Here is a 16666-nt window from a genome sequence, read left to right as displayed (position 1 = left end):
GGGGGGGGGACTCACCAAAACAGAGAGGCATGCTGCGCACAGACATGTGCTGACAATTGGACTTCTGCTTCACGGTGCATGTAAAGTGGACAAACAGAGGGAGCGGGTCCCGCTCGGTGGAGATGTTAGAGGCGTTCTCATCAAACGAGCCCTGGGACAACTCGTCGTGGTTCGACTCCATAGATGTGCCCACTGAGTCCATGCAGTGCTCTGGAAGCGAAGCGGCGTTGTCCTCTGCCTCTGGGTTCTCGTCTGCCATCGACACTGTTGACATAGTGAAAGTCTGATTTAACAAGAGCACACTGACACAATAATGATCGTTTACAGGAAATTTGGTGTTGCTGGTCTTGTAGTTAGGCTCTCAGACTCTCAATTGTTAAGTTGGAGGTTCAAATCCCGCCTGGGGCTCGATGTTGAGTCCTTGAAAAAAGGCACTTTATATGAATTTTCCACATTTCACCCAGGCGGGTATGGGTACTCACCTATAGACAGCAAAAGATCTTGTCAATTTGTTAGTGTTTTAGTGTGTGTAATCCGTAGCTTCCACCGAATGCTTCCCACGAAACTGAGCATGTTTCTGAGTGTGCCAGGGTCTGCAGGGTTAATTATAGTTATAAAGCGTATAAAGCATGCTGTCCATTGTGGGTGTGTGCTATATAAATGCACAAAAGCACATCAACAAAATAATGGTAAAAATGGTCATTTAGTTTGAGTAAAGAAAAGCACATCAACAGAATAAAAATCTTTCAACAGTGTTCAGAATGTGAGGCCGCCTTGTCGTCTGCCTCAGGTTTCTCATCTGCTAGTGACACTGTCGAAACAGAGGCAGTTTGAATTAACAGAAGCATATTGACATAACACAAAAAATAACTTCATTTAGTCGGAGTAAGTTTGAGTGAAGAGAAGCACATAAAAAACAATTATGCTCATTCAGTTTGAGTAAAAAGAAGCACATTCATACAAAAACAGTCGTTTAGTCCAAGGGAAAAAGTCAAATAGACAGACAAAAACAAAAAAAAAAGCAAAGAAAAGAGGCAGCCTCGAAAGTAGAACCTACCAGCATCCCTTTTCAACAACAAGCAAAACACAGTAAACAGAGAAGTCAGGATTTCAAGTGAGAACATTCTTCGTTTCAGTATCAAATGACATATTCTATTATCTCACCCAACAACGCTTTCTTGTTTGAGAAGTACACTGAAATAGAACAAACCCGGTGGAACTCTATTAATGATAGTCCTAACACAAAGACTCACAAAGACAGACCATTTCCTCACATTTCATGGCATTAGTTCAAAACATGGTATGTGTGCTGGCCTGGGTCATTTTTACAGTAATTTTGGGGGATGAAAAAGAGGATTTTCATGGATTTCAAAGGTCATAAATATTGAAAGATACCTCTGGAAAAAATGTTTACAAAATGAAATATATTCAGTTAACTAAAGCATTACCAATACAATTTTAAGATAAGTAATAGGAAAAAGACATGGAAATGATAAAGTGTACAGTCAATGAAAAGTAAATATCCTATCCAGGCTGAACCTGTTGTGCATCTTTCGCTTGGCATTCCCTGGTCCCCACCCGATTACCCCTCATCCCATTCCCATCTTACCATCATCCGTTTCAGGTCTCTCCGACATGCTCTCATCAGTTGGTTCTTCATCCTGAAATAAAAGAAAGTAACAAACACATAACGAACTTCCAACATCCATGGCGTTGATCAGAAGGTGTCAAACTCCAGGAAAGTTTATCTATAAGGGATGGCACATACACACAAAAAAAAGAGAGAAAAACCTGACTGATTCTGTTCCTTTATACAGAATATTTCATGTGACATGAGAGCTATTGAGAATCATCTCTGTAGACTTCTTATTTTTTCTTTTTTAAAAAATAAGACTGTAAATCTACATCTGCATACACATGTCATGGTTTGACATCCAAACGATAAATTTTATACCCCAAACTCCGCCAGTTTGCAAATGATGTCATCCTGTGCCATAAATCTCCTTTTCCATTGGGTGCATGGTCTAACATTTTGTTATGAACTACCTTTTGACAGCTATAAACTGCTCGGAGTATCCAAAGTGAACAACAAGGCTCTAAACTGAATTAATTTCCGCTATTTGGAAGGATGGAGGCTAGCATTGACTTCAAGGTCCACTGCAGCATATTTCTTTCAACATGAAAAAAAAAGGTAATATTGGCTGATGAAAATTAATGCTGAGACTCCTATTTACGAAAGACTGTTGCGCTCCCATCTCTAGAGTTTGCCAAAAAAGCGTACCGTAGGTTTGATTTGCAGCGATGACGGGTTGTAAAAGTAAAAGTCTTCCATGGTGGGCACCGGCTTCAGACATTTCAGGATGGCTGCCTGGAATTTAGCTCTAATCACTTTGGCCAGGGCCTGCTCCTCCTTGGACTGCTGGCAGGTGTCTGGGCTGAGGTTACACCAGTCCTTGTCGCACACTTCCGCGCTGTGGCTTGGCAGTTGTAAGACGTCAGGCAACTTTGGGCTCTCCTCGTCTCTGTGGGGGGACAGGAGAAGATGTATTACCATCAATAGCCGACTTTCTCACTTATTAGGTCGGTACTTCAGATCCCTTTTTTGCATGCATCCCTCCTTTTTGCAAAGACACTTGCATGTGCATGCTTCCACATCATCTGCACACATGTGCACTCACACAGACACACACATGCTCGCACGCACATCCACACACACACATGTGCACACACACACATACAAACAGTAAATTAGAAAGGAAAAAAACCCAGACAAAAATGCAATAAAAGAAAAAAACAAAGGGTGAAATCAGTAGCCGAGATACATGTATGGAGAGCTTTCACAGCAAAGATCATCATGTAACAGTAATAACTGTCAACTCTTGAGACCTGTTTGAGTAAAGAGAAGCACAGTAACAAACTAACTCATTTAGTGGGTGGGAAAAAGCAAGACAGAACGACAGAAAAGAGTCTACATAACAAGAGGGGTCACTCTCTCTTAGAGCCAATTAAAAAAGTGTCCTCAAAATTCGGTGGCGCCCTCTTCGCAAATGTGAACCCTTTGCGAACAGAGTTACCCTACTTGAGTTTAAAAAATCAAAGTGAAACTAGCAAGTTTTTAAATAAATTTTGGAAGAACGCTTTTTTAAAATGGTTATGCTGACAAAAAACTTCTTCCGGAGGAAAGGATTATTGTTTTCTTCATTTAATTTGACTTTAGAATGAACTGCGAGAGGTCATTAAAATAAAAAAACCCCTAAAACTCAACACTGAACGAACCCGAACTGCTGATGAACAGCAGTCGATCTGCGCACGCAAGGAGGTGCTATTCCTATTCTTCTTCTGGAAAAACGAAAGAGAGCTTCAAAACAGACTGCAGCGCCATCTGAAGCAAAGAGCGAACTTCCGGCGGACACTTTTTTGGCTGAGTGGACCACCTTGTTATGTACTATCTTTGACGACAGTCACACTCACCGGAAATAATCTGCCAAGTCCTGGAAACGCACAGACGGGTTCTTGAGCATCCCAACCCCTCCTAACCTGGGCCCTCCTCCTCCCCCTCCACCCCCTCCTCGATTCGCCTCCCCTCTCTCCCGCCACCTGGCCTGCTGTACCAGCGTCTGCATGTGCGAGCAGGAGGCTAGCAGGTAGGTGGTCATGTCAGTCTCCAGGGGGTGTAGCTCCTCACAGATGTTGTTGATGGCCGCCTCCACGTCCTGGCTGTCCACAAAGTAGCTCTGCTGAAGGCTCAGGAACACTCCTGGGGGTGGCAAGGGTGGTGGGGTGGGGTTGTTTTTTTTTTTTGGGGGGGGGGGGGGGGTTAGTAAGAGTTTTACAGCACTTGCAACACAATAAGGTCATATAAGTGCCGAAGATTAGAGGTGTTACAAGAGAGTAACAAACTCAAAAAAGGAGGGGAGATAAATACGATAGATGTTTGATAGGAAAGAAGGAGCAAACCACACAAGATCACCCACCAACCACCCGCTAGGGGGGGGGGGGGGGGGGCAAGAAGACGTAACAGACACACACAGGATTAGAGAAGCACCCAAAAGAGATGACTCCTGAGGTGAACCTGGGAAAATTCGTTGTTGTTGTTTGTTAGAGTAAAGAGAAGCACAGCGCCACAATAATGGTCATTTAGTTTTGGAAAAAAGTAAGACAGACAGAAACAACAGAGGGAAAGTAAAGCAGTACGACCTCAAGTAAAAAGAATGAAAAACATCTATAGCACTCCAGACATAACAGAGCGTTAAAAAATTAGTTTGCGAAAGGACATGACAATGCTTGACAGCTACTGCACAAGAAGAGCCATACCAGTGACAAATGAATTGAAGTACAGCTCAGTGATCATCTTGCAGTGCTCTTTGAAGGATTCTAGCCTGAAATGGTTGCTGTCCGTTGACCGACGGTCAAGCGAGCTGCGCCAAGAGTCCTGGTCCTCATCATCGTTGTGAAGGTCAAAGGATTGCAGGCGCCCCCGTGGTGAGCGTGGGGACTTCACATCACTTGTCGGATCTGACTTGAACGACATGTCCTCAAAGATATCCTCCGGCAAGGAAAAGTTCCATCTGAAAAGACAAAAATCTTGATTGATTTCACTGATGGATATGAGCACAACAAATACAAGTAGGTGTACATCCTTCAGCACTGCAAAACACACGGGGCCCTGAGACAGGAAACGTGGCCAACCCCACTGACGCTACAAGAGAAGCTATACGGGCCGCCAGATGAACTGAGCAGGACGGCCCAATTTATGACAGATATCAGACTTCAAGTGTGATGTGATCGAGAAAAAGAAGAAGAAGATACAAGAAGGTGAGAAACCTGCTGGATGGACATTCTTATCTTGGAGCAAACAAAATTTTTGGCTATAGTATTATCTTTATCAAATAATGCAGGAGCAGTGCCTCTCTATTTCATAGCCACCTCAGAATTACAAAGTTTTGTCTGACATTTTTGGTCGTTTTGTGTTACTCAGACCACGAGATCAGAATTCAAATGCTCTATCTTCACTATCAAAATTGAAAGATTATTCTTAGTCTTCAACAAGACATTCAAAAAATTGCATTCGAAAAAGCTTGACAAATTGTGAAACTCAAAACATTTTGAGCCCAATTTCTCAAAACTAGGTAGAGCAGATAGAACTTTGTAATTCTAAGGTAGCAAACTTGAAAGAATTGTCTCATCCCTGTGCCAAAAGAAGATAAAGCACCTACAATCTATTAAAGCAAAAACAGACAATTCCAACTTATGATTAGCTGCATTATAAGGGCAGTGTTAAAATGATCACGAATACCAGCTCTCTACTCCCTCCTAAGCTGACAAAACGCTTTTTTTCATTTTTGGAGCCAAATTCTTTTATTTGCTAAATCAACAGTCTGATCAGTTACCCTACATGTGTTGAAAAATCAAACAGAAATTATGACTTTAAAAAAAAAATTTGCATTCAAATTTCAGAAGAACGCCTTTTCTAAAAGGTTACGATGACAAAACACCTTCTTATCTTGAAACTGCAGTGAATAAGAAAAAAACCTGGTGTCTCGACAGAAACAGGGATCTCACCTATCTACAAGCGATGCCGTGACGTTCTTGAGCTGACAGCTGTAGACGTAGACGGGGATGAGCAACGGACCACTCACAGTGGGCTTCATGGAGTGGGTACTTGTGTTAACCCATTCCTGCACCTGAATCAAACATGAAAGTAAAGTACAGCATCCTGTCAGGCTTGAGCATACAACCATAAATTCTTCGTGTTTTTTTTTGGTAAATGTTTTATGGCACTCACAACTGCATAAGATCATTAGAACGCACGGGACATATTCTTAAGAATTTTCAGTTTGGTAGGAATTAACTTTGAATTTTTGCCCGCGCGCGGTCGAATCCTACTCTTATTGATTTGAAGACCACTAAAAAGGGATCTTTGACGCACGCTACTTGCACATGGGACTTCTGAGATTTTTTTTCGCCCTTATCAGAAGAGGCTAGGTGTTAGTCTTACCTACCCTAAGATCAATGGTGTAGCTGAAAGACAGCTGTAAGAAGGAACCAATGAGTAGCAGAAGAACGGCAGCAGAAACCATGAGTTCAAGACCACACAGTCCACTACTAAATAAAAAATAATAAAAATCAATACCAGACTTCAAGCAAAAATTTGCACTCTCAGATCAAATAAAGTGACTCAGATTAAGAGTATTGGCAAACAATAACAGTGAAATATAGTGAAATAAGTGCAATATGTTATGAATTTGGGCAGTCTGTTGCCACTGTGTCTCTAGCTCCCTGTGTCACCTAGTAGTATAAGCGGCAGAGAACATAAGTCAAGTTGCTACTAAAAATTTACTTTTGATTTCTTCATGGGAAAGAACAAGGTAAACCCGCTCTTTTCTTTACAAAAAAAACCCGATGATCTGTATTGGACACTTCGCTACTCTAGAATGACAAAGTTCTGCTCAGCTCCCAGTTTTGAGAAATTTGACGTAAAAAATTTGGAGTTTCACAATGTCAAGTTTTTTTTTAATGCACCTCTTTGAATATCTTGATAACTACTCTGAATTGTTGTTGTTGTTAGCGATCCAGTAGCATCTGAGCGTTAACTCTTCTGCATGATGACATTCGGTAATAGTTGCATGTTTGTTCTAATTGTTGTCTAACTACTCTGAATAATAGTATGATTTTGATAAAGCAGATGGAACATTTGGTTTCTAACCTCATAGTTTTAGTAACTCAAATCAGCCAAATATGTCACATAGAACTTTGTAATGCTCAGGTAGTAACTTACTTTTTCATTCCTCATCTCCCTGTTGGGCGACATGGAGGCGCGACCTTCTACGGCTGACCCTCTAAAGCCTTGGTCAGCAGCGTGAGTCTCTGAGGGCACGTGGGACCAGGAGCTCTGGTTTTGGCTCTGGACAGACGTCGTGTCATCTCGGGCTGCATGATTAAAACAAAACATTTCTCATTAAAAGTGAAAACTTTTAACATATTATTAAAGGAAAGGGTACCGAACAAAAAGGCAATTGCCAAAAACTGTATTGCATTACATTTCAGAAAAAGAAAAAGTGGAGGGGTCAGCTACAAGTTTGAGTTGGAGTTTGAGTAAAGAAAAGCTCATTGACATGATAATGGTCACTTAGAATAGTAAGACAGAGAGAAAGAAAATGAGTGAAAGATTGAAAATCGTACATATCCAGCACCGCCTTACAGGAATCTACACAGGTAAAGGGACACTGGCGGTTGTTGACATGATTACAACATAAAACTCAGATGAACATATATTTTATATAGATAGAAAGCAACTTGCAACAGAGAGCATAAATCATCAGAAAAGAATGCCCCATTGTCAGCCGCAATGGGCTTATCACTTCAGAATAACAGCAAGTAATAAATAGTATTGTACAGCACATATCCCTGATCGACAGCAAGTTCTATGCACTTTACACTATATTTTTACCCAACAGACCATAGAACACTCCAAAACATTCTCAGCTTACGACGAAGCAGGCAGCTGATTAAGTGAACAAACACTAACAAACTGACAAGATCTTTCACTGTCTACAGCTGGAAACCCACTCCAACCTAAGTGAATTGAGGAAAATTTGAGTAAAATTGCCTCTCCCAAGAATACAACGTTGGGCCCCTGATGGGATTCAAATCGACGACCTCACTGCTGCATGTCTAAGAGCCTAATCACCTGGCCACCAATGCCACAAACAAATGACAGTTACCTGAACTGTGCTTGCCTTCTTGTCCTGGGTCCAGGGAGTGGCTTGATCTGTCTGGGGGGACCTGAACCTTTTCCGGTAACTGAAGAAGACACAACAGTGGCGAGTTATTGTTTGCTAAGTGTTTTAAGTGTTCAAAACTGCATAAAAGGTAATATGAGCGTGCGAGAGTGCAAGGTTAGAGTGAGTATGTGTCCTTACGGGGTTCTAAGAAATCATATGTCCATAATGAAAGCAAAAGAAACAACAAAAACAGACTAAAAAAGATTAATTAAACGAAAAACAATATTTTAATTGGGGATAGAAGACAGCAGGGTTAGAGTGAGTGGGCATGACTATGACTTGTATGTAAATGACATCAAAAAGTCAACTTTATTTCACTTTAGAAAAAGTGACAATTCACACAAAAATTCCTAAATCAAAACCAAACAGCAAATTACAAGGTAAAACACTTTTTGTGTCATTAAAATATTAAATCTTGCATAAACAATGGTCCCATGAACTTGTAGGACCCCAACACCTGAGCTCCCTTGGGTCAGCTGCTTGATCTACTCAACCAGAACCTCAAGCAGAGGCACCAGCTCGTGGAGTATACAGGTAAACGCAGGCTTGTTATTCTTGAGCAAATGTGTCAAGACACCGTGGAATCAGGCATTTGCCAATTTTTGGGCATTTAGAGATAATATCATGTCAAAGCTTGTTCATTAGTCTTCAATTCGATGAAACAAAATACTGATTTACCTTGAATAGAATCAAGATATTTCCAGTTGAAGAAGGTGGGGGTTACCTGGTTTCAGAGGAAAATTTTTCAAGAAAATGGAAGCAAAAGTTTGGTAACTTCCATAGCTTGATACTCCTTGAGAAATGAAAAATTTACATATTTTGTGCTTTTAATCAACGTTTTCAGTAAAATCCACACAGAAATGAGTTTGAAAATAGACATAACAGGTATAGAGCTAAAAAACATTAAAAAATGCAAAACCAGCAGAAAAATGCTGTTTTCTTTGATTTCATTATTTTGATGAGTGCCTGATTTCACCATGATGCCTCACAAATGGTATCTTAACCCCCAACTATAGTTGAGCCTGACCAAGATCTGGCCCATTGTTGAGGAGTGAAGAGATCATTTTGCGACAGGTAGCCCTCTTGGACAGTGTCATTATGATACAGATGAAACAAAAGGGGGAAGTAGGAAGAGGTCCTTTGAACAGGCGATTGTCTTGGACATGTGGTCATTGGAGCATGTACAACTGTATATTTCTTGGCAGTTTACCCCAGTCTGTGTCATTATTATATAATTTGTGAGGCACTGCAGTGAAATCAGGCTACCCCCCCCCCCCCTCCAAGGTAGTGCTACTAAGGTGTCTTTAGGCCATTCCCAAATGGGGAGACATTAACATGTTTTTATGATCTTTAGAATTGCAAATGGGCTGATTCATCGAAGTCATGCTCATAGCTGTGCCTGAACTGCATATGGGGAACTGCTGCCTTTTCTTTCCTTATCCTTACTATCGCTATTTTTCCTTCTACTTCTTTTGTATGTTTGTCACTCTCTTGTGACCCACTATTTACAGGGTGCCTTGATAGTCGAAGCAGACTTTGTGCTGTTGAAGCTAGAGAAGTGAGCAGAGTAAGAATGATTCACCGTATGGACTTCTCTGTTGACATCCACCCCTTGGCGCTCATATAACCTTATGCAGTTGCTTGCGCCCTAAAAACTCTACTAAAACTAAACGAAATTAGGCACTCGTCAAAATAAGGAAATTGAAGAAACTGGCATTTTTCTGTGTGTTTGGTAATTTTCATTGAATTTGTTTTTGACTCAACACCTTTTATGTCCATTTAAAAACACTTTTTACATTCAGATCTTATTGAAAAACGATGGTTAAAGACACAACACATTTTAATTTGCAATTCCAAGGACTTTAAAGCTTTGGAAATCACCAAATTTTGGCAGCCATTTTCTCGTAAATTTTTCCTCTGGTACCAAGCAGACCCCACCTCAAAGAATCGCAAATATCTTGATCTTTATTCGAGATAGATTGGTATTTTTTTCATCAAAAACAAGACAAATGAACAAGTTTTAAGACGATACCAATAACTCCATATGCCCCCTAATAGACAAGCCCCCGATTCCTTTGTATTGTGACACATTTTGAGCTACCGTCTGTTACATCTCCACTTACCGAAAACCCATCTGCACCTTCGTTGGTGGACAGATCCTCTGGAGAGACATCAGCCGGGGAAGGGTTCAGTAGAATCAGGTCGTCAAAACTGGCCGGCACAAAGGTAAGCAGCAGGTGCTCTCCAATGTCCATCTTCACGTAACACTTCCACATGGGGCAGTGCACCGACTCTGACCTCTTGAACTTTGGCCTCTTCCCCCCACCTCCGGCTGGGGAAGAGGAGGAGGTGCCCCCAAGCGAGGTAAACTGGCCGGAGCTGTTGAGGTAAGTGGACGTGGAGTCGCTGTGAGGCGGACCCGAAGACGTGTTGGCTGCAGTCTGGGGCGGCGTGGAGAAATACTTGCTGTGGAAGTGTTTGGCTGCCGATTCGTTCTGAGGCGTCGTCTGCTGGCTCTTGCCACCGCTGTCCTGTTCCCCACCGGCTGAACGAGGGGCCGATATGTGGTGCCCCCCAGAGCTGCTCTCTCCTCCAGACTTTCTGTGGGAGCTCGGGTCACCTGTCCGCTTGGTGGTAGATGATGAGGCGTCCGTGGTCTCATTGTCAGTTTCCTTGTTAGAAAGAATGTAGGTGATTTGGACTGAATTCTTAAATCCTCTTACATCAACTTTTAAAAAATCTAATGCACAAACACATTTCCAAACTAGACAATTCAGCAGCCTAACTTTCTACAATTGCCACAAGAAGGTAGAACTCAGAAGTTAAACAAGTAATTAAAAAAAAAATTTTCTTAATGAATACAATGTTTTGAGTGTACAAAACTGTAAATCCCTAGCGCACAGCCAAAGTGTACTCACTGACACGGGTCCATGCTCAAAAGAGAAGCCAGTGGGAGAAGAGAACGTGGCATCGGGCCTGTAGGCAAAAGGGAGAGGGCAAGTGCCCAGATCTCTGGGTCTCTGAAGGACATGCTGGAGAAACCTGTTTTGAGAAACAATATGGTGGGGAGCAAAATAAGTCATCAAGCTTTTTTTTTAAAGGTTGGTTTTTTCCCCCTCCCCCAACTACTTAGGTGTTGTCTTTAAAACAGGACACATGGTATGAGCATTACTTTTAAAGAGATGAATCCCCTTTGTCAAGAAATAGAAATAACTGATGATACAGAACAGAGCAAAACTGTACGTTGCAAAATTCAAAGTTAACAGGAGAGACAAAACTTACAACTACCAGTTATACTAGTGTATAAATCAATCAGAATACATCAACAGAAAAGCAGTGAAGATGGTTTTCATCAATTATTCAGTTTAAAGTACATAAACAGATCCAGCGTAACCACAAAAACCACTGACCAAGATGTTTCTCCACTAAGGGCTTCTAGGGGCCAAGAAATCAGTGAGCTCAGACTCATATTCATGACATGCAATGATTGTGGCATGGCTTTTACATATGACGATGGCTGAGCACAAGAAGTGACTATATCCACTTTTGATCGAAATGTTAGTAATTGATATGAGTAGTGAGACTTTAAGCCGCTCTCTTACCTCTGTACATATCTAAGCTGTATCTTAATTCGGTACCGAGATATCAACATTCATTTTTTGACAATATTATAGAGATTTCAAAATCGTCAAAATTTCAAACTTGTTTTTCTCGAAACTGTGGAAAATGGATATAGCCACTTCTTGCGTTCAGCCGTTGATGAGGTCAATGGAGCAGGAACAGGAATAGGGTTGGCTAAAAACAAACGGTGCTTGTATAGGTAGCGACCAGCAATGACATGTTTATTGGTTACTTAGTAATGCTGTGACATTGTAGGCCTACATATGACATGACATTGATGAACCACTACGTATGCTACGTATCTCATTCGCCATTGAAAAAAACAAATTTCCCCACTTCAGAACAGCAAAAGAGGTGTTTAATTTATTTTTATATATTTCTACTTTCCAAATAATTTGACAAAGGTATACATATTTGTATCATTCTACTTTCCAGACAATTGGTCAAAGTGATATGGGGAATTCTCCTGAAAACTTGAACTTGCGCATACCCCTTACTCCAAACGCCATAAATATCTTTCTTTATTTCAAATTATTGTTAAGATGAGCTAAGCCGGTGGGGGAAAGGTTGCCGAACCTGGACTAGGCAGAAAATATCCAATGAAATGATATGCTGAAACAGTGTGGGAGTTTTTTGTTGAAAAATCAGCATTTTTTAGGTATGAAAACATAACATTCACCAGAGACAGTTTTCATCCGAAGATTTCTCTAAGAACTGCCTGCTCATCATTTTCGTAATTATGTGTAAATACTGATCTTAAGTAGAACTTTCAGGGTAACCGACAAATATATGCTTAATACGGCCCATTTGTTCACACAAAAGACATAAAATTAGGTCTTAAACGCTATTCGTCTCGTCCGAAAAATGATAAAAAATAGTAACCCTATCTTGAGTTCAATCGATCGTTTAAAAAGTGTAATTGTTTATTGTAGAACTAGAAATGCGATCACTTTCGTCATTTCATTAACCAAGAACAAAATTACTACACCGATTACGAAATTTTGGCGGTAACTAGTAGCGTCTTTGAATTTTTGTCACGTTTTAACGATTAAGATCTGCATGTTTACTTCTGCCGGAAGTAGCTCGAAATTTTAGTGCGGTGTTTTTATGTCAAGTGCACTGGTTTCCAATCAACTAGGCTTTCATCTATTCCCCGGCAAGGCAACGGTGTCTATAGAAAGTGAATATGAATGACTTCGTCATGCAATTTCTAGCGGTTAACGATTAAGACGTAAGTAATGATGAAGACTTGAATTGCTTTAAAATTTGCTTTCTTTTTTATACGACTGCAAAATGTGTGATTCATTGATGAAATCTTAAAGCCCCTTAAGGAGTTTGGATCCTGCCAAAACAAGGATTGTTGGTTTTCATAGTGTTTGTTGTATCGAAATGGAAATTGGACAAAGAGCTTGATTTCTTTATTTTAACAATTTAGCCTTGGTCTTTGTGTTATAATCTTTGTAAAATGAGTAGCTTCTTTAAGAATTTCATTTCAAGGATTTCATGCGTTGATGCCACATATTTCTAGCTTTGGGGATGACAGTTGGGGCAATTAAAGGTGACAACTTGTTATCGTTGTCTGAAACATTGCAAATACAAGGATAAGGCTGCTTGGCTTGGTGTTTCAAATATTTAACATCGAACATCAGTAATTTATCTTTGTAGACAGACTACGTCAATGGAATGCAAAGTATATTGATATGTCCTATTCTGGGTAATGTCACACTGTAGGCTTGGTGGTGACGAGGCGTAAACACAGTGAACAAGGCGAAGAGGGAGACGCAAGTGATGTAACGTTGTGTGGGATTTTCTATGTCAATTTTAGTTTCAGTTGAAAATGAACTGAAAAATATTGGCGCCGTTTCTCCTAATCGACGTGGTAACTCTAAAGAGAAAAGAAAGAAATAAGTAGGCGAACCCGATTACTTAAATGCGTCATAAGTTTTGGTGAATTTCACCTCTTGAAGAGGAATTTGCCAGATGACCAAAGCAGATGTGCAGATTCAGTTTGAATGAGTCGTGATTCCTTTTTCTATTTGCATGAAATGTTAATGGTTAAACTTACCTAACAGACTACTAACTTAAGACATCCCATCTCGACGATTGAGAAAGAAAGAATGAGAGACAAATGGAAAGAGTGTTAAGTACTTAAGAAGGGAGTGTTATGGAGAACTGATGGATAGGCAGATCTTGGTCTACAAATTAATTGAAAAGAGGTCAATTCTATAATGTCTTGCTTTGAATAAAAGTAAATACATTGTGTGTTTTGCTTTTATTTTTAATTTTTGTTTTTACAAACAGTTTTCACAAGCTCTCCTCGTTTTCCTTCTTGTTATAATCACTGAAATTTTGTAGATCTACTAGTGTCAAGCAAGCTGTCAATAATATGCTCGTGTGCACACATGTACATTTCAAGCGATAAAAGCGATTGTACATTGGCCGGAATTTCTCCTGGCATCTCCTCGCTTCGGGCCGTTCTTGGTACGGCTGGTAACGTCCGTCTTTCCCTTTGGTTTTATTTTGATTGCCCCGACCGTGCTGCTTCGCTTTGTCCACGGTGTAGCTTTACCCTTAGTTTTCACCAGAAATTAATATTGGTTTCAACAAGAGGAAAATAAGTTTTTACATTGGTCGTAATGGTTACACAGGGCTAAATCATTTTGACAAAAGTCTTGGTAATAAGGGTTGCCCCAATAATATTTAGGGCATAGTACATAGTAGCTGATTTTATCGTCTTGGACTATGATAAGACTAGCAGAACCATATAAGTAACGAATAACATCGGTTTATATTCACTTTATTCTTATACATTCTAAAACAGAGTTTGTGACTACTTTTTCTGTTGCGAATTATTTTAATAAAATAATACAAAAAGTAATGCAGCATAATCTTATTTTCGACCAAGTATAGCACGTGTTAATCTCTTTCAATTCCGTTACAAAACTGATTGGTACAATTTTTCATTCACCCCTCCCGCTCCCACATTCTCTTTCTAACTTTACAGTACAATAGGTGCGTGCTCTGCGCTAGAGACCTCTGAATGCATTGCTTTCAAGTACCGAAATTCCAAAAAAGAAAAACACAAAGTTTATTACAATAAAGTTTAAGACTGAGCCAACTAAGGAATCCCAGGACCGATTAAAGAAAACAAAGGGTGACATCGATGTGCAATCATAAAGAGCTGAAGACGTTCGTCTAGGGAAAGAAGGTTGCAAATCACAAGGCAAAGACCGACGAACAAGTCAAGAAATTTTAATGTAGGAAAAAACAAGAGAAAGCCTCAAATTGCCTACCACTACCACTAGCAAAGTCACAACACGTAAGTTTGCTGGGCTAGTGATACTAAAGAAAGAAATAGAAAAGCTACGCAAGAGAGATAACAACATCCTGGTCAGGGCAGAAATAAAGGGCAGACAATGCTTAGGCTAGAGATAGGTTCCCTTAAAAAAGAAAAAAAAGGAAAAAGGTGAAGACACAGAGAAAACGAAAAAAGAGGTTCAATATATTCGAGAAAGTGTCAAACAGACACCCTCATCATGCAAACAAGCTGTCCACAGAGTTATGAAAGTCTTTCCAAAAGTCAAAGCAGCTCGAAAGCAAACGTTGGAAGATGTACGTCAGAAAACTCTTTATCATGATCAAAACAGCTGCAAAAAGACATATTGGAATTCTTCATCCTTACTGAGTGTCCTTTAACGTTTAAGACCATAGCGCACTAGTCTAAACTTCACTTCCGTTTCCAAAGAAACCAAGCAAGCTTTAGCTTCAGCCGTGTAGGGATCAAAACTAGACATGTCAAAGATGTACTGAGTACATTTGCAAGTTATTTGGTTGAATTCTAAAATTTGATACCCGTGTTACAGAAAGCTCAAACTTTCAGGAGAATTGCCCATATATTTTTGGATAATTTTACTTCCCAAACAATTTGACAAAGTGAGTTCGGTACCTGTAGCAGTCGTCGGCTGAGATGAGGATCTCGTTGGAGTGTGTCTCTTTGAGCTTGTCAAAGAACAGGCTCAGGAGCAGCTCATTGGGCTCCTTGGGGTCCAGGACCACGTCTTGGGACACTCGACTTCCTGTGGATAGATAAAAAACAACAACTGGTAAATACTACTAGGTACTATTCTAATCTTTTTTTCCAGGTCAGAAGTTCTGATCAATTTAGTTTTTGTAAGAGTTTTACAGCATTTGCAACACGATAAGGTCATATAAATGCTGAAGATTAAAGGGTTACAAGTGAGTAGCAAACATAAAAGAAGGAGAGATAAGGGCGATAGATGTTTGATAGGAAAGAAGGAGCACCCACAAACTGCCCATGAAGTCCTGATCACATTCAAAGCAAATCCACAAGGACAACTAAAAAAAAAAAGAACCTCTGAAAGAACAAATAATTAAGAGTACCATCAAATTTGGCACACACGAGTCTCTGAAAGTCCAGAACCACTATGCCAAAGCAGAAAACTTAGCCAGGGACATAAAAAAACTGCTGTTTGTGGGTTGAAAAAGAATGGTCAAAGTCCATTAATACATTCCTGAAGTGTATAAAGCAGAAGAACAAAAGACGGGCTCAGTTACATTTTTGTCAAAAACACTACAGGATGGGGCTCAGTTACATTTTTGTCAAAAACACTACAGGATGGGGCTCAGTTACATTTTTGTCAAAAACACTACAGGATGGGGCTCAGTTACATTTTTGTCAAAAACACTACAGGATGGGGCTCAGTTACATTTTGGTCAAAAACACTACAGGATGGGGCTCAGTTACATTTTTGTCAAAAACACTACAGGATGGGGCTCAGTTACATTTTTTTCAAAAACACTACAGGATGGGGCTCAGTTACATTTTTGTCAAAAACACTACAGGATGGGGCTCAGCTACATTTTTGTCAAAAACACTACAGGATGGGGCTCAGTTACATTTTTGTCAAAAACACTACAGGATGGGGCTCAGCTACATTTTTGTCAAAAACACTACAGGATGCAACGGTACCTACCATCTCTGATGAGGAAAGTGGAGAATAGAAGCTCGGCCTGTTGGCTTCGGGGCAAGATGGACTGTAGGTCAAAGGGGAAGGGGATGAAGTTGACTGTTGGCTCAGAGCGGACGCTTTCCTCTTTCTTGGCACCCAGTCGCTGGCCAGGAGTTGAGCGTGGGCTAAAGAGGAGTGTAACATATCATTGACAATGACAATGACAATCTTTATTCATCTCGCAGGGAGAAATTTGTCTTGGTCGTTAACAATGGCAGTAGACGTTACAAT

At 40.3% G+C, this 16666-nt stretch overlaps 1 protein-coding gene across 1 annotated transcript in view; it reads right to left on the bottom strand.

Moving 5' to 3' along the window:
• LOC101846610 (KICSTOR complex protein SZT2) overlaps nt 1–16666 on the bottom strand; it is a gene marked incomplete at both ends in the record, with an annotated part of 59002 nt that overhangs the window by 41672 nt on the left and 664 nt on the right. Inside the window, 13 exon segments of the mRNA XM_035972702.1 lie at nt 16–264; nt 1165–1194; nt 1610–1661; nt 2282–2522; nt 3472–3757; nt 4315–4568; nt 5563–5684; nt 6779–6930; nt 7725–7803; nt 9908–10456; nt 10703–10826; nt 15352–15481; nt 16400–16560. Of these exon segments, the coding sequence (XP_035828595.1) occupies nt 16–264; nt 1165–1194; nt 1610–1661; nt 2282–2522; nt 3472–3757; nt 4315–4568; nt 5563–5684; nt 6779–6930; nt 7725–7803; nt 9908–10060 (1618 nt within the window).

This window comes from Aplysia californica, unplaced genomic scaffold (genome assembly GCF_000002075.1).
Source record: "Aplysia californica isolate F4 #8 unplaced genomic scaffold, AplCal3.0 scaffold00803, whole genome shotgun sequence".
Lineage (NCBI taxonomy): Eukaryota > Metazoa > Mollusca > Gastropoda > Aplysiida > Aplysiidae > Aplysia > Aplysia californica.
The sequence above is the reverse complement of the archived record's forward strand: the minus strand, read 5'-3'. Positions and strand labels throughout refer to the sequence as shown.